The sequence below is a fragment of the Desmodus rotundus genome, chromosome 6 (genome assembly GCF_022682495.2).
Source record: "Desmodus rotundus isolate HL8 chromosome 6, HLdesRot8A.1, whole genome shotgun sequence".
Classification (NCBI taxonomy): Eukaryota; Metazoa; Chordata; class Mammalia; order Chiroptera; family Phyllostomidae; genus Desmodus; species Desmodus rotundus.
In genome coordinates this window covers 74,244,866-74,263,717 of record NC_071392.1, presented here as the reverse complement: position 1 = coordinate 74,263,717, position 18,852 = coordinate 74,244,866, and the positions used below count along the sequence as shown (strand labels likewise).

Here is an 18,852-nt window from a genome sequence, read left to right as displayed (position 1 = left end):
GGGTACCAAGATAATTTCATGAGGAAGGTATAATCCTTCCAACAAAACTGCAAACTGTGTACCCATGTACAAAAGAATGAGATTAATAACTATTGTAGATGGTGTGAGACAGAAGACATCAGATGTAAGAGTCCTAAACGTGAGAGTTAAACCATTAAATTTGTAGAAGCAAAAGGAGGTGTAAATCTTCACCTTGAATTAGGAGATGATTTCTTGGACACAATACCACCTGACAAAGCACAACCAACCAAAAAAATAACTTATGTATAAATTGAACTTCATCAAAATTAAAAACATTGTGCTTCAATGGACACTGAAGAAAAGCATGTATTGTATAAAAGTCTAGTATCTAGAAGAGAGAACTATTATAACCCAACAATAAAGGCCACCCAATTAAAAGCAAAGAACGTGAAAAGACCTTTAATCAAAGAATATATACAAATGGCCACTAAGCACACAAAAATGCTCGACATCATTAGTCATAAGGGAAATGCAAATCTAAACCACTGTGACAACACTTCACAGGCACTATGATAATTGTAATCAGTAAGACAGACAATAACAAGTATCAGCAAGGATGTGGAGAAATCGAAAGCCGCATACATTGCTGGTAATGCAATCAGTTTGGAAAGCAGTCTGGCAGCCCCTCAAAAGTTAAACAAAACAGTTATAACCATATCGCCCAGCAATCCCATTCCTGAGCATACACCTAAGAAAAACAAAACATTACGTGCACACAAAAACTTGTATAAAAATGCTTACTGCAACTATTCATGATAGCCAAAAAGAGTGCAAACAATCCAAATGTCCATCGAGCGATAAATAAAATGTGGTTTACCCATAAAATGGTATTATTTAGAAATTTCTTAAAAATTGAAGCACTGATTGATGCTACAGTATGGATGAACCTTGAAAACATTATGCTAAATGAAAGAAGCCAGACAGAAAAAGCCACATACTGAATGATTCCACTTATATGAAATGTCCAGAACAGGCGAGTTCATAGACATAGAAAGTACATTAGTGGTTCCCAATGACTGAAGGGAGGGGAAAACAGGAAGTAACTGTTAATGGGTACAGGCTTTCTTTTTCTTTTGCATATCGAAAATGGTATGGAATTAGTGATGCTAGTTATGTGAATACAGTATACATCACTGAACTGTGTACTTTAAAAGGGTGAATTTTATGGTATGTAAATTTATTTCAATGTAAAAGAATTTTAAGGTCCAATACAAAAGTACAAAAGCATGGAGACATAAAAATGTGTATCAATCCTACAGAGGATTTCTATATCTTACAGAAAAGATTAGATGCTTAGCTAAACAATACTAACAAAAAAATTTTTTGGCCCTAGCTGATGTGGCTCAGTAGGTTGAGTGCTGGCCTGGGAACTGAAGGGCTGCAGGTTCGATTCCAGGTCAGGGTACATGCCTGGGTTGCAGGCCAGGTCCCTCATTGGGGAACTGCAGGAGGCAACCGATCGCTGTTACTCTTGCACATCGATGTTTCTCTCCCTCTTTTTTCCCCTCACTTCTCTTCTCTAGATCTAAAAAATAAATAAAATCTTTAAAAAAAAAGGTTTTTTTTAATGTTTAAAGGCAGCTGACACAGAACCCAAAGTCAGGCATGGTGATTCACCACAGAATGTACTGTAAATTTTCAAGTCCTCTAGAAATGACAAGACAGAAGTCACAGGAAGGAAGCAGAACTTCAGTGCGATCTACAAAACTTTTAAAGGGTAAAAATGACTGAAAACAATGTAAGTTTTTTGAGAAGAATACAGCAAGTACAATGAAGTCTCCCTATGTGGCACAGAAAAGAGAACCAGGAAAGTCACTGGGCTGAAAGGTCCACTATGCCACCTGCAAGCCTGCAACTGCCACAACCGAAAGGCAGCCCGTGTAGGGGCTGGCAACAGTGACAAAGAAGCAAGCGAGGGAGAGACTCTTCCCTGGACTAAAAGCATTTTCCCCTCCTAAAAATACTGTCAGGGAACAGGGAAGGAGCTGTTGTGGATAGGGTAGGAAATATTTTATTACATACACTTTAATGAAGCAGAAAAATTCTAAAGAAATGGAATTAAAGCAAGAGTAACTAAAAAGAAATTAAAAAAGAAAAGAAAATTGGAGAAAGTTTCAGAAAGTCTAGCAGGAAAACAGTTTTCTATCAACCAGAGCTGTTGCTTCCAAAAGAAGAACCATCTCTTGAAAATTAAAGTCATTTAAACAAAGAGCAAGCAATCCTGAAAGAACGTAAGCTGTGTGGTCTGGGAGGTCTTTCCCAGAAGAGTCGCCAATACTGCCAGCTTCTTCTTTCTTTTTCTGGCAAGAGCAAGAAGCAAACCTAAATCAGAGAGCCCGGCCTTCAAACACAATGAACTGGAAGCCCACGGCCTCCCAGCACGCCATTTCACTTGCTCTGAGCGCACTAGCACACTCAGCACAGACAAGCTTAAGTGGCTGCCCCCAGGCCGGCTACACCACAAATTGGGCCTCAGTTTGGAAATAGGGGAATTTAATTCTCTTGGGGACTGTATGGATCATCTACAGAGAGAAGGCAGCTACACAGATCATTTAATCTGAGCCCTTTGATTTTACAGATGAAAAAGCAAGACAAGTGAAGTAACTTTTGCTTAAAATAAAGTACTGAAGGCAGAACAAGGACTAGACCTGAAATCCCCCCAATCCTGATACCCTAATATGCCACAAGTAGAAACAAGCATCTGGGGAGCTGATGTCTGTCAGAACAGTATCTGAAGTTACCTACTGATTGAATCTTTTTCCCAATTAAAATCTCCATTTGTAAGTGCCAGCACAGCAGGTGTCAGAGACTAAATCATTAAGCAAGTAAAGCTTCTATGACCCAAATCAAACCAACATTTATTAAACACTACCATATGCAAGGCATGATGATTCACTGTTTGGGGTTGTTGCCAAAAATAAAAATGCCCTTGGTATTCAAGGCTCTGATACAACAGAATTTCCTTCTTCTGTCAAGGAACCCCAAGAAAAAAGTATTCCTGATGGCGAGCAGACTTTTCCTCCTCCCTTTGGGGGAAAATGGAGGTGAAGCAGGGGTTGTCACGGCAGGGCGGAAAGCCCGAGACTATACCGCAGGGGCTACTCGGTAGGCTTTGTCTGTCCAGCACCCCCTCCCTTAAATCTGACTCTTTCCTCCTCCTCAACTCCAATGCTCAGAAGGAGGAGAGAAGTGCAGCCAAGTCCTGACCCAGGGAGGGGGAGAGAAAAGCTATTCCTACCCACAATGGCTGTAGTTGCTATCATCTTATTTCTCTTCCTCGCTGCCCTGCCATCGTTATGTCCCTGAGCAAAATGTACACTGCACAAAATATCAAATCATAATACAATGATTAAAAGGAAGTAGGAGGCCTGTGTACCAGACGCAGCTAAGTGAAAGTATACCAGCGATCTTGTAATATCCTAGAGAAATGAAGATTGCGCCATTTACTATCCCTCAGGTTTGCTCCTGTAAAGTCAGTGCATTTTTTTTGGACTTACAGCAATATTGAAACTAAGTTATTAAGCATAATACTCAATACTATGCAGAGTGAATCATCTCTAAAGAACATCTAATGTATTTACTTTGCAGGACTAACTGCAGAGCTTGAGGAGATAATTAAATTCTATGCTATCCATGGAAAGCATTACATTTCTAGTTTTATTTTCCAAACTTGTTTGGAGACTTCCTATTTGAAATGCTGACAGTCAGCTTTAGATGTCAAAATAAAGAAGTACAAATCACAAATCTACCACATATATTTCAGAGTCCTTTATTGCTAAATTAAGGTACCATACCAGGATTCTCACCATTAAAAGCCCAGGGAGACGGTCCTGAAGGAAGAACTGCCAGACCAGAGTCACCCTATCCTTCACCAGAACAGACCTGCACACCTCCCTCAAGGAGTTAAACAGAAGGCTAGTTAGCAAGGATCTGGAACTTGCTGTGGTATCTTCACTACTGTCCAGTAGAGGCTGCGCCTCCATTTTTAAAACACCCATAGTATTCTGCTTGCTCTATGTACACCATACCGTTCGGTTGTGTGATTCCCTTAATCGCTGGGACAGGAAGGCACTCTTTCCAACAAATAGCAAAATAAATGAACTTTAACATATACAGCATAAAAATTTCAAGTGAAAGTTGATGGGCGGCTCAGACACATGGGGCATCTTTACAATTAGCCGACTATACCATCAACCACTTTCAAAAATCAATTTTCGGAGTTCCTGTTCCTCAGATTATCTGATTCTCAAGCAATGTAGAGAGTCTTCTCTCTTCATTGGCTTTCAGCTTCTCCTGTTGATAAAAGAACATTATTATCTTCTGAACCAAGAATAAGAGAGGTACCTTCATTCAGAGCACCCATACAGGACCTCTTAAGAATTTAATGGAACCAAGCAGTCTGACTATAGCAGCCCTACACTGCCTTGCTGTGTAGGAAAGCTATTATTCTTGAGCTTGAATCACAATGACTAACACAGGGGCAGGCAGGGTTAAAGGCGAGCTGGGTCTGTGCCCCACAGAGAGGCTGCAGAAGGTCTCAGGAGATTCTAAAGCTCTCACTGGAGAGGAGTTTAACAAGATAACTTGGCTTTTAAGTAACAGAAGCAGCCACCCGGCCTCTGGACTGTGAAAGGGCTCACCTGCCAAGTACAATAACACAAGCAATTACCGCACACAGAATAATAGATCTCAGTGGGATTCCAGAGACCCTGGTCCGCTAGGCCTCCTCTCCCTTACACACAGAGGGAAGGACAAGGAAGAGCACAACACACCACTTTTCATGAAGACCTGTGAGACTCCTATTAGGTAAGCAGATAAATTACACTTGGCATGATTCACTGTTTGGGGTTGTTGCCAAAAATAAAAATGTCCCTTGGTATTCAAGGCTATAATACAACGGAATTTCCCTCCTGGAACGGAATTCATTCATAAGGTTTAAAAGTTCACTAGCATCACTTTAGTGTATTCCATGCACTAGAACAAAAACTCAGGTGCCTTATTTCTTTTTCCCCTCTCTCCCCCAAACTTCCTGCAACCCTTATTTACCTCAAGCAAGTTGCCTTCACCTTACACACTGAACGGGACAAGTTGCTCACAGCTTCTTTTAAGAAGATCTGAGTATTCCCACCGGTCCTTACCCATTTCTCCTGCCTTTGGTCTCATCCATTTTATTCCTTTGCCTCTGTCAAGTCCTGTCACTTTCTACATCTCCCCAGAAAAGATTTTTAAAACAAAAACAGATCTGGAAATATCACCTCTGATTTTTCCAACCCATTCTCCAAGAAAACCATCAGTATTTAAATTCACAAGTCCCCCTTTCCAACCAGAAAACAAAGCTACCTGCCTCAAATGAACAGCTTTACCCGGAATAAAGCCTAGGCTCCCCACACTCCATCAAAGGTGCTCTTCTCAGCCACCAGGCCCTCCTCTTCCAGGCCATCCTACAAGCTAGGCTTACATACAGATCCACCCGCCTCCTGTTTTTATTGGTCTGTGAACTGTGCCACCCCATACTTTTTTTCCTAGACTTAACTGCTCTTACTAAGCCCACTAAACATACATTTTGTCACTCAAAGCAGGATACTCTGACAGTGAAAAGGGGGTGTTACTGTAATTATGCCAAGACAACAGGTGTAAATTGAAACAGCCCTGAGCAGGCTAGGATGTAAGTAACCCAGTCCCAACAAAGGTGCCACGGCCAGGTAAGGGGCTGTGGCTGTTCCTTGCAAAGCACCAATGTATGCTGGTTCCACATGGTTGTTCTTTCCTGTGGGTTTGGGGAATTGGCAAAGAAGATGAGAAAATCCCAAACAAATCTGGATTACCAGTCCTCCTTGGGGCAAAGAAAACAGAAAATGTTTTACTTACAGTGAAAAATTTGTTCTAATACAGCAACTTTAAGTTTCAATAATTGGGGTTGTTTTTTGGGGGGGGGAGGGGGAGGACAGTGATAAGAGCTTTGGAGGAGGAAGATGAAATGCAGGCGGGACCTAAAGCACCAGAGCCTAGAGAGTTGCTGGGAGGATGGGGGCAGGAATCAAAGAAAGCCTGCTATTGCTTTTGTCCACCTAGTCACACCTGTGGCAATGAATAAAAACTAGTACTCACATGTGTGCACCTGTCGACACATTAAATTTGTTTAATCCTTCCTAAATAATAGTACAAAGGATGGCACCCCTGACGTTCACAGGAGTTTCCCATGTGCCAGTGCACACGGTTCTGCTCGGCCAGGGGTTCCCAGATTCTTAAGTTTCAGACCAGGGAAAGTTTCCCCCACCCATCAGAAATAGGAACGGGCATGTTGTCCACATGTTTTTTTTGCCAATGACATTAAATAAAACAAATGCCATCACATTATTTATAAAATAAAGGACCTTTTAGCCCCCCAACAAAGTAAAAATATAAGCTCAAGACCAAAGCCAGTCCTTTAAATCGAACAACTTAAAACATTACAAAACTTGCCAGGTGTCCTTATTCCTCTCATTTTGCCTCAGGCGGTTCCATTTTTACCCCCCATCTAATTTGGGGGCCGATAAACTGCTGGACTCCTAATACCAGCTAATGGTTACTGAACACCGCATGTACTAGACTAGTGTTGAACGCAGCAGCAGTAACTGCACAGGTGAGTAATGTCATTATGTCCATTTACAGGCAAATCTGGAACTTGAAGGGGTGAAATTACTTGCCCAAGGTCATATATCTAGTCATCACTGAAGCTAATGATTTGAACCACAACCTCCCCAGAAAGTCAGTTCAGCTTTGCCTCAAGATACAAGTTCCATCTTTGTTTCCCAAAGTGTGATTAAAAAAAATCACACCTGTATTAAAAAAACCAAACCAAACAAAAAAAAACCCTGCTTCAAATGGTACATGAAACCGGTATATACAGGCATTTAATATTTACACATACATAAGAACTATCGCCTTTTCAAATCTCTTTCAATCCTTCCTAGTAAATAAAGTCTCAGTCTGACGGCAGGAAGCCTTTTCTTTTTTTTTTTAATCACATCTGCACCACTTGTTAAACGTCCTTCAGAGCACTCTGCAAAACACAGCACCTAGCTAGAATTTAGTAACGTTTTGTTTTCACTGTGGCTTATTTTAAAGGTACTTTCTGGTTAAGGCAAGAAATACTGGTTTTCTGTTTTCAATAGAAATTAAGCTTCCTTTTAATAGCATTCCAATTTAAAAAGCAGCTGATGATCCAAAAGATTTTCAAACTAAATAGAAGTCGAGATATCATTAAGATATGCTAAAACCATAGTAAGGGCACACACACACATCTGAAGCCCGGGAAACTTTAGGTAAACTATTACCAGGGTTGGGATCAGCACTTAACTGAAAGGCTGAAAACATGACTCCCTTGGTTCAGTCTTTCCAAGCAGCTCTAAAAATGAGTTTTCCAGCCCTGGCCAGGTTGCTCAGTTGGTTAGAGCTATCGATATGCTAAGGCTGCAGGTTCAATACTTGGTCAGGGCACAGACAATAATCAACCAATGAAGGCATACATAAATAAGGGTTACAACAAATTGGTTTTTTACTCTCTCCCCACCCAAATCAACAATATTTTTTTAAAAGTAAAAATGACAGTTTCTCCATGCAGCATATAGTCATACTTACCACCACCTACCTCCTCAACCTCTTATCCAAGAAGAAAAACAAAAAAGAGAAAGAATTATGAACCAGTCCTTAGGAACCAAGTCAAACCTCCTGCGTGACCCTGCCTCTCTCCTACTCACGTCACCTGTGGCTAGACAGTCGCACACCTCCTTCCTCACGGAGCTCCCTAGAAACCAAAGGGCCTACTGGACCTGTAAGTACTAAGACCTGAAAACACCCGGAAGGTCTTCAAGCAATTAAAAAAAGAGTTATTTAATGATCCCCAGAGGCTGGGCTCTGCCATCCACTGAAGAGACAAAGTGGTTTGCAAGGGTTCTTAGACTGGGGAAATAAGACTACCAAAAGTAACATGATTAATGAGTAATGAGATCTTAAGCTGTATTTTGCCCTAACTTTTATCAAAGATGATACCTGTGAAACAAACAGGTAAAGTATAAATAAAGCTTCCCTACCACCACCAAAAACATTGAGTATTAAAAGGTATCTGAGGCTGCACATCTGGTAATGCCTCATGGAAATGCCAATATAAGAATACAAAGACGTATAAAAGACTGTTCAGTCAGTGTAGCAGTATTCGGAACCATGAAAAACCGAAAAAACATTTGGCAACAGGAAAAACTGCGTGAGTAAGCACACCCCAACTATGGACTCCTCAATCTTAGAGAATGAGGTAGGCCTATTAACTACGGCATAGAGAGTCATGACAATTTTTTTTTTTAAAGAAAACAAAACTGCAGGACCCATATAGTGACCCCATTTCTGTTTCGTCAAAAACAGAAGAAGAAGGGTGTATATATCTGCATGAAGAAGGTTTAGAAACACATTACCTCAGGGGAATGAGAATGCATGATAGAAAATGAGGGGTAAGGAGCGCAGAGGAAGAGAGATTCTTATATTTAACTTTACATACTTCTACACTGTTTTAAAGTCTTATGAGCCAAGTATTAACTTCAAAATTTAATTATCAGTAACTATTAAATTACTAATACTGGATGAGATTTTGAAGGAATTCGGGAATGAGCCAGAAAACTCCTGGTCAAAATGAGGAAAGGCCATCGAGGCAACTGCAAATGTGTTCCCTAATCAAAGACTCTGAAGACCTGTGAATTACAAGACAACTGCATTTCCATATTAGACAAGTAGTGGAATAAAAAGTAAAGATTAAGACCACCAAAGTGGTCATTTTAGGTTTTATTGCCGTTGTTAAAAAAATGGTGTATATAAACAAGAAACAGGATGGGTACAGGCCCAACTGTGTGGCTACTACGGATTACAAAAGCAGAAAGTGAGAAGCACAGAATCTCCATGTTTGTAGATAACACTAGAGTCTTCCACAGTTACAATGTGCCAAGTTATCGGTGCCAAATTATTGGAAGATCTCGGAAATCTATGCGAACAGAAAGAGAAGTGGCAGATGAGTGTTAAAACGAACATATGGCCTAAATCAGGCATATGAAACACCTTCTCAGCTGTCGTCAAGACTGAGGAATGGGATTCAGAGTCACTGGAGAAGGACCCTAAGGACAGCAGCGCAATACTGAGCTACAGACTAACAGCATACAAAGTGTCCTGGGAGCCATCAAGACGAGCGCTAAAAAGAGAAAGCGACACACTCCTACTATCCTCTCACACATAACATTTTGGTGCCCCTACCCCAACATATACTTTTTATCATCTGCATCCTGCCCCTTCAACTACATACAACAGTTAAAAAAAAAAGTTGGTATCAAATGCCAGGACCTGGAAAAATCCCAAACCAACCCTTTCAGAACTTAGAATTTTTTCAAAATATAGATTCCTTGGCCAACTTGCAGAGACTCTGATTCAGTCCCTCTGAAACGCCTTCTAGGTGGTCCTAAAAAAATGACCTGTTTAGGTAATCACGGAGTTCCTTCTCCCTCTCTAAATTTACTCCCAGAAAGGACTTAAGAAGGCTTACAATAAAACAACTCCCCCCCCCAAAAAAAACCCTCAAAGGAAAAGAAACCATGTGAGGAACTACCAAAAATAGATTAAGATGGTTCCTATGCATGCACACTAAATGGAAGTGGAAAAGATCTGCAAAAGACCATTAGCATGATTTGAAGGAAGGTGCTCTAGCCTCGAAGCATGAAAAGCAGAACTCTATTGTGCCCCACACCCCACCAGACTCCCCCAATCAACAGCAGGGCCAAAATAAACTCTCCCCATGAACTACAGCTCCCCAAGGGCCGCATCTCATCCCCACCCTTCCCAAACCAAGACCTACTGCACTACGAGGTCAGAGTGTTCTGAAGTAGAGTTGAGACTGGGTGAATAAAACCCACTGGCACCATGTTCTTCCGAGGCTTAAACCGCCACTCCCACTAGTCTCTCCTAATACCACTACTGAGGTGAGGACCCCCTGCCTGGCTCACTCCTATCCACCCTCCACTCACGGATTTACTTAAGTCTTCCACACTAGAAAACTGTATTTCAACCAATTCACCTTCTCAAAAAAACAAAACAAAACAAAACAAAACGTGTTTCATGCAGGATAAACAGCAATTCAAAATTAAACCCACCACAGGTATAAGATTTCTCAGCTTTGGTTCCTCATGCCTAAAAGACATGTGCTATATATTTAGGCTTTCTTTGTTATATAGGTTTTCTTGTTCAATCTCAGCCTTTTGGGACTGGAAGAAGCTTAGAGACAATGAATCCAACTGCCTCATTTAAGAGAAAAGTCTGAGAAGTGGAATCTTACCCCATGTCACCCAGATTAAGAACAACAGCATCTGGACTATATAACTTGTCTCCCCTGAATCCTAGACCAAGGACCTCTCTTCTCTGCCAGGTTGCTTCCCAGGGACAATGTTAATAAATTGGATTTATTAACCTTAAGCACAGATTCCCCAAATCTCAATTTGGTATTCCAAGACCATCCCAAGCAGGCTACTTCCAAATTAAAGCATCTCAAAATGTGTTAAGGCATAAAGAAAGAGGGAAGAGATGGTACCTTAACTCACTCATCATAAGAATATAAATGGAGCCCTGGCTAGTGTGGCACAGTGGACTGAGCGCAGGCCTGCAAACTAAAGGGTTGCTGGTTCATTTCCCAGTCAGGGCACATGCCTGGGTTATGGGCCAGGTCCCCAGTAGGGGGCACATGAGAGGCAAACATACAGTGATGTTTCTCTCCCTTCCTTCCTCTCTCTCTAAAAATAAAGTCTTTTAAAAATAGAAAGGGGGGGGAAAGGGGAAGGAAGGAAGGGAGGGAGGGAGGGAAGGAGGGAGGAAGGAAGGGAGGGAGAAAGAAAGAGAGAAAGAGAGAGAATATAAACGGAGAAAAACTTACCATGCCCAGTTTATAAAGCAGACTGAACATCTCAAAAATGACATCTGAAAATCTCATCTAAATTTCCATTAGGTTTATTTTTTCTGTCATTTCCTAATTAAAAAAAAAAAAATTCCCACCCTGACTGGGTAGCTCAGTTGGCTAGAGCATTGTCCTGACATGCGCCAAGGCTGCGTGTTTGATCCCTGTCAGGGTACATACAAGAATCAACCACTGAATGCATAAATAAATATAACAGTAAATTGGTTTCTCTCTCTAAAATAAATTTTTAAAAATTAGTAATAAATTAAATAAACTCTTCAACCTAATTTTTTAAAAAGCCAACTAATCAAAAAATAAAATTTACAAAAAAAGCCAACTGAAACCACTGTTCTTTTTTTCCTAAACATTACAGCTAAGTGAGGAAAACATAACATTATCATATTGAGTCTCACTGAAAATAAGTGAAATCTCCCAACACTCCATCTGCATCAAATGTTCGCAACCTGTGATTCTGCATCAATTTCTGCTGTAAAATCAAGAAGCATATGTCAGTCTCCCAAGAGAGGGAGCAGCAACAGAACCTGGGTATGTAGCCATCTCCCAACAAGAAATAAGAGAAAAAGCTACGTAAGTCCAGTAAGAAGAGTTGAATCCCTTTACTTCATTCCTTGTCCTTGATAAGGCAAAGAATTTCTACAGTTTTTAGCTATGCTCTTCCTTGGAGACATAAAATAAAATCCAAGACCAGACCCCAAAGGTCTGTTAGAACCACACCTTTAAGGTCAATAGCCAGCCCATGATGAGAGGTGAGTGCACGACCTTCTTACCTGGATTCAAAAACCTGGCTAATTTCCTCTTTTGGAAATATAAATGAAAACTAAAATGTTCATTTATTTCCCAAATTCCACTCTTCAGGTAAACCGAGGCAAAGACTAGCCAAGTCATTTGCCCACTTATTACCAGGAAGTGATCACTATCTGGCCTCAGGAGTCCCCATTCATATTGAGTCACGCTGTGTGTGAGCTAGTTCTTTCCTCACCAGTAGTGTGACCTCTGAAGCAGCTACTTGGTTTTTCACCACCTACTAGGTTAAAAGGTGCCAGAGTCCAAAGTAAATTACATGCAGCAATAAAGTGCTCACAGAGGTATGACTACTGACAAGTTCTAGATGCTATTTAACTCTCATTGAGCCTGCTCTTGGCATTAGAAGACAGGTACAGGTTTCCCCTGCTATCCAAAGGTAGAGCAGTCCTGGTAAGCCTCTCGTGAGCCAAAATGGGGTAAAGTGAAGAAGCGATTACTATTAATTTATATGGAAAAACTTTTGAGCATTCCCAGACCCCAAATTTAACAAATACAATATCTTTATTTTGTTGACAATCAAAATGCTTAATTACGTCCAGTTTTACGCTATGCTTAACACCATTAAGAGCTCTCTTAGGCTTTTCTGACACTTTAGAACACATCTTGCTAAGGGATGCACAAAATAAATTAAGATGAGTTACAGATGCTCGCAGACACCATTCAAAGCTACAGAAGCTCGATGCTGAGTGTGCTTCCTGGGGAAGGAGCCTGGCACTGCCACGCTTGCTGCTCGGGGTGCACACTGCCTCTCTAAGGGGAAACAAATGCTGCATGTTATTCTTTTTACCCCTTTTCATAACAGTGAAAATTCTCTTTCAATTGCTTTCAGTTAGTGAAAACATACAAATGTAGGTCTTTTGTAAAAGTTAAGTGGCGTAATACGAACTTCCGAAAAACACAGGATACCTATAGTGACTTTGGGAATATGTAGGTCTGGCTGATAGGAAGTCAAAAAAAACCCTTTAGTCTTGGCCGTGTAAGCCACAGGAATATGAACAAGAACGGGTATGTTTTTGCCAGTCTGCCACTGTTTACATTTATGCAGTGAGCTTGATGTCAGCTATTAATCTCACCAGGGTACCAGAACAATGACCACCTCCACTGCCTTTCTGCCTTTATCGCCTTCAAACACATATGTTAATAACGGAGATTAAACTGATACCACTTATGTGGAACATGGAACTTGGAAGAAATTGAAGAACTACTATAAAAATACTGAAGATAATCAACAATGGTGACCCTAGGGCCTTTGTATTTGCTCTTCAGTCTGCCAGGAACACACTCCTCTCTGGTTAGTTCTTTGATGTCCATCAGATCTCAGTGCAAATGCTGAGAGAAGCCCTTGCTAAACGCCCCACCTAAACAAGCCCTCCCTCCCCTTATTCCCACCACTCTGCCCCATTCCCCTACCTGAAATCACTATTTACATTACCATGCTTATTTAGTATTTACTTGTTTACTCTCCGTCTTCTCCATGAACTGTAAGGGAAGGATTCTGATCTACATTTTTACCGCTATTTCTCTAATACCCAGAGAGAGCTCGACACAGCAGATGATCAGAAAATACGTGTTTAAGAAAGAAAGGAAACATGATTGCTCATCAAGCTATAACATTAGTTAGTACATGGCAGGAGCCACTGTTAGCATAACTAGAGCTAGATAGACGCTTCCTTTTCACCAGAAATGACAGAAAGCCTTTAAGATATAGTAAAAACTTTGTGCTCCTTTATATACAATCTTGATTGAAAGTTATCTTGTGTATCTGCTGGGAAACGCACAACTCTAAGGCTGCAGGGAAAAGTCTTCCATTATATTCTACCTACTTCTTTACAAATGGTTCTATAAGGTATCATTCATTATTCAGCTACCTTGTCCCATTGAGTAGAATAAGGGTAGTTTCAGTAGCTGAGGAAAGTTTTGTTTTTTTCCTTTCACAGCCTGCATGAGGCCAAGTGCACAAGAAAGGAGCAGGTCAACACACTACTACTCTCTGTCCACACTACACTATGGAAAGACGCCTATTTCTTAGTTCAGAAACCTGTGAAACACTTAGCTAAAATGATCTAACTTACAGGTAGTATTTCCTACAGGTTTTAAGACATTTCCTACCGGAGAAATTTCCACTGAGCTGCTCACCAGGAAGTCTACATCCCACTTTACAACAACCTGACAGCACAATTCCTGTCGAAGGAGAAAATTATGGGCCATCTCCTTCCTCCTTCAGGTGACCCTCTGCCATAGCCACCAAGGATGAATCACTGTTCTTAGCATAAAGCCGAAGCCTGGCAGAAGGATTTCTTTCCCCTTTGGGGGCAATTAAAAGGAGTGGGTTAAAATGGGAACTGGGATTTGGCACTGAGCTCCCTCTGGCCTTCCACCCCATAAGCAAGATAAGACGTGCTGCTCCCACGGCTGCCTCTGATAAGCACAGGAGATTCAAGAACTATAGCCGACACATTCTGCTGTTGCGAAAGCAGTCTGTGGGGCTCCAGATTGAAAAAACATGCAAACATACCAAGTTAGATGGGAAAGGGTAAAAAGACTTAGAAAAGGGCTCTACCCCCCAAACAGAAAGAAACTCAAGTCAGTAAAACCAGAGAATACAGCCATCTCTACGTAGCTATGAAGTGGGGTAAGTGAATTTTATACAAAGTACCCCAAAACTTCTCCCAACGTCACATATTTAGCATGCGCTGACAATAATCTGTTGCAGCTAAATACTCTCCAGCAAATTATTCAGAGAAACCCAAAGTTAGAATCCTTTAGGGTTTTGAGAAAGTAGTACTTGATCTGACAGAGATATTAGTTTTCCAGGTTATATTTTGTCTGCCCACGCACTTGCCAGTCTCATCCCAACTCAGAAAATATAAATCTACCTTCGGTTTTCCATTGTCCTTACTTACTGCCTTTTCAGTAACAGAACACCTCCAAAATGCTTGTGTGAACTTATTGCCCACCCCCTCCTTAAACACACTCCAGAACCAACTCTGTCCCTTTGCTTCCACTCAAATAGCAAAGCACAGCCTCTACCCAGAACTGTCATTTTTATGAATTGGTCAAATGTGAAGATTTTTTCAAACTTCATCCCCAAATTCTTTCTTCTTTAACCTTAAAAAAGTCACACAGGACTTACTGGGAGTGCAAGGCAGAGACCAGAAAAACTTGTACCTTCCTCGGTCCTATAACCTGTTCATTTGACAAAGAAGGGTTATTCCTCTTCACTGCAGCAAACCTCAAGCCTAGATCTGTTCAGACCTTCAGCTCTGCCTGAGTCCAGACAAACCCAGAGGACTCACTCTGAAATGAATGCCTCTGGTTAATATTCCAGTTTCTATCCCTCCTAAAAGGCAGAAAAGCTGTGATTACCATTTTCCTATTCATCAAGTTACTTCTTTCTCCCTTTCCTGTCTTCCTTTGGAGAGTTCTTATGAAGCAGTTCCTACTACCATTGGAAACAATTACTCTCCAGGAAAATACAACTTTGCTTAGCAAAAGAGCTTCACGCAGAGCAATTTGCCAGTGGTCGATTTTTTATTCCAGACAAGACTTGTAAGCTTGGCACAAACTGCCTGGCACTCTGCAATTCACTGGGCTTTCTTCCCCTAATTTCTGCCTGGAACTCACCCACCCACCCCATGCAGTCTGGTCACAGAAAAGCAGCAATATAGACCACTCAATGCATTTTAAAAGCCTCCTCTCAGACTCAAAGGTGTCTTCCACACCACAATCCTTTGCACAGAACGACCAGAAGCATCAAATGAAGTCACTCACCACAACAGCAGCTCCCGGAAAAGACAAGGAGTAACATCTAATCTTTCCCCAGCTTAATTACAGTCAGCTTCACTTTCCTGTCATTTTGTGGCCATGCATCACTGGCCCCACCCTTATAAATTCATGCCCTGGAGTTAGAGGTATCATAGCACCATGTTGAAAAACATGTGCTTTACCAAACAATCCTCAGTTCAAATCCCAGCTCTGCCTTTTATTAATAAAAAGTGCCTGCCCTTGGGTAAACTATTTATTTTCTCTAAACCTCGGATTACCTATCTGTAAAATGTAGCAATTAATCCTATCTACTTCTTAGGTATTATAAATAAGACATATGAACACAATATTCGGCATAAGACATGACCCTTAATAAACAAGTGATGGTTGATATTCGATATCCATGGGGGTAATCTGTGGGCAGGCATGGGCACCTCATAGAACCCAGATGCATCGAAAGCCTCCAGCACTGGCAGAAGGAAAAATATGTTCAGCCTCATTCCACTCCCACCCCACAAATGAGGGGGACCTCAGCAAAGGAAAAAATTCAGACCACTCAGTGCTGCCAATCCCACCATCAGACCACCAAGCCATGGTTTGCTCCTATGGTAAAGGGAAAGATCAGTGCAAATGAAAAGGTTAATGAAAGAGGGGCCCTTCAGGATAATACTTGCATGGGTCAGGTCAATATTTCAACAAGGGAAAAATATGTGGATCTCGGAAAGTCCCTTCTCATTCAGTTTCTGATGAATTCTGAGTCTCCATTTATGTACAAATAAAGGAGGCAAAGCAATATTGAAAACCCTAAGGATCTCAACTGGTGGCAGAATATTACCTAACAAATGAAGACATGAGAATTAGGGGGAAAGAGAAATCTTGAAATCTAATTCGCACAAACATAAGCTTAAGAACATTTCAATCCTATGAAAGACCATGAGCTAAGAAAATAGAATGTTTTTTAAACTTTCTACAACAGCAAAAAACTGTGGCACCTTGGGAGAAAGTGATATCATAAAGGATATTTGCTGTTCCAAATGCTAAAGTCAGAATTTAATCTGAAACAAAAATATAGAACTTTACAATCATCACAACCAGAAAATCTGGTAACAACCAAGAAATGTCAGGTTCCAGGATTTGGGAGGGGTGGGGGAAGGACAACAGAGGGGACAAGCCATAAAGGGAATTTATACAAAATTATCATGAACTGGGGGTAAATTTTTTAAAATGAATTTTACAGGATTTTGAATTCAAAATTCAAGAACGTAGGGAGCAAAGGGAGAAAAAAATCAGGCAGAATCTATAGAGTCGTAGCCTGGGAATCAGAACACTTGGGCTCTGGCTCTAAACCAAACCATGTGCCCTTAGGCAAGTCACTGTTAGGGGTGGGAGAACAATAATGAGCGCTAAGATTTCTACGTGCCTAACAGTTTAGGGGTCAAAAGGAGGGGCGAGCACAAATATCTCAGGATTACAGACTTGACACAAGAGGTGGGAAGGAAAAAAAGGGAAATGAGGGCCAGAGAGCAAGGAAACTTGGAGTAAGTAACTGAGCGTCGGTGGAAACAGAAAAGCTTCAAGATGGCCAAGTACACCTAGAGTTCCAGGGAAGAGCGGACATCGGGATCTAGAAAAACTGCAAACTGCTCTACAAATGTCAAAATGGACAGAAGGACAAGGGGAATGGGAAGACAGATATCAACCAATTATCTCTGTTAATCAAACAATATTCGGCCTGTCCTGGTAAACAGCCAAAAGATCTGAGTGCCGCGACCATGGAAATCACTGTGACCCCTGATGTCAGGGTGTTCGGGAGGAAAGAAGAGTCCGTGACGGTTCCTTCTAGAGGGGATTCTGACAATGGGTGGAAAGTGAAGAAGGGGGACAGAGAGAAGGGGACCTGGGACACTCTGCAGTCTGGCAGGAGGGGAAGAGGAGCCAATGCCAGACTCCCGCCTGGAGACGGGCAGTGGGCTAGGTATCTGGGGCCCCGTTCTCACCATCTTGACAATGCCCCGCTGCACGGTGGGGACCGCGGGTCCCCCGGAGGAGCCGCCGCTCTGCGCGGAGGAGGCCATGTGCAGAGATGGAAGAACAGCGAGTAAGGCGGAGGGCCGGCTTGGAGGTGTCAATGTGGGTGTCGGTGTTGGTGAGAGGCCGCCGCGGCGAGGAGCGGGCGGGCGACTAGCAGCGGACGACGGACGGACGGACGCGCCGGGTGCTCACAGAAGCAGCAGCAGGACTGGGATTGAAAAAGGAGACGAGATCTCGGCCGCCGCCACACGTTCTATTCGCCGCGCAAGCGTGCCAGAGCGCCCCCGCCCTCCAGCCAATTAGCACCCAGGGCCTGCCAGACCTCAAGCCAATAGGCATCCTGTTCGCGAGGCCCCGCCTCTTGGTTCCAAAAAGGGTGGCGAACTCCAGGAAGCGCTGAAAGAGCTGATTTGCGGTGACTGGAAAAGTCTGGGGCGGGACTTCCGGGACAGTCTTCTAGGTAGTGTTGGGAGGTGTAGTGAGAAGGAAAGGACACGTCAGCATCTGGCCGCGGGGCGCGGTGTGCCCTGGGAGCCCCAAGGGTAAGGCCGGCCTCGCCCACCAGCTTGGCCCCGCCTTTGTTGCCCCGCCCCGCCCCGCCCCGCGAGCCTCCGGGGAGCTCACTTGAATACCGGCGATTTTGGAAGGCACTCTTGGGTCGGGGAGTGGGTACCCGGAACCCGGAGACGAAGAGGCCAAGTCGTGGAGGGTTCTCGGAACTGGCAGCACACCGACTTCCGAAATTTTACCTCAACTAAAAGTATGGGGGAACTTGGAAAAGTCTGAGCGCCGTGAAACCTTCTACCTACGTTGGCCTAGGCGCGGAAAGCAGCTGCACTTCTATCCTGTAGCCTGGATTGTATCTCGCTCGTATTTGTGTCGCCGGTGTCTGGCGCTTGTACGGCGCTCAGAGTAATGTTTGTTGAAGGAAAGAATACATCTTTTAGGGGGTGACGTGTCCTTTACGGTAAGGAGAATGACTGTCGCCCTTCGGGCTCCTTCCAGCTGCGCTGAAGGCAGGAAAAGCCTCGCTATAAGCTCTCCCTGAGCCCGGAGGAGGCAGCCCCCTGATGGAGTGTGAGGAACTTTACAAGCCTTCACCCCTTTCCCACCCCCTCACGTAGCCCTTGTCTCTTTTGAATAAAAATATTGCGGGGGGGGGGCGGGCGGAAGCCACGGCATACAAATATTTAAGTGAATATTTAGAGACTCCTAATACCGTTCGTGTGCCCACCAATGTGGAGCCGAGGACC

General features: G+C 42.6%; 1 protein-coding gene across 1 annotated transcript in view; it reads right to left on the bottom strand.

Moving 5' to 3' along the window:
* Positions 1-17,786, bottom strand: part of SND1 (staphylococcal nuclease and tudor domain containing 1) — a 424,177-nt gene extending 406,391 nt beyond the window's left edge. Inside the window, exon 1 of the mRNA XM_024554944.4 lies at positions 17,566-17,786. Coding sequence (XP_024410712.2) covers positions 17,566-17,643 — 78 coding nt within the window. The 5' untranslated portion in view covers positions 17,644-17,786. The remainder of the gene's footprint in view (positions 1-17,565) is intronic.
* Between the last annotated feature and the right edge of the window lie 1,066 nt (positions 17,787-18,852).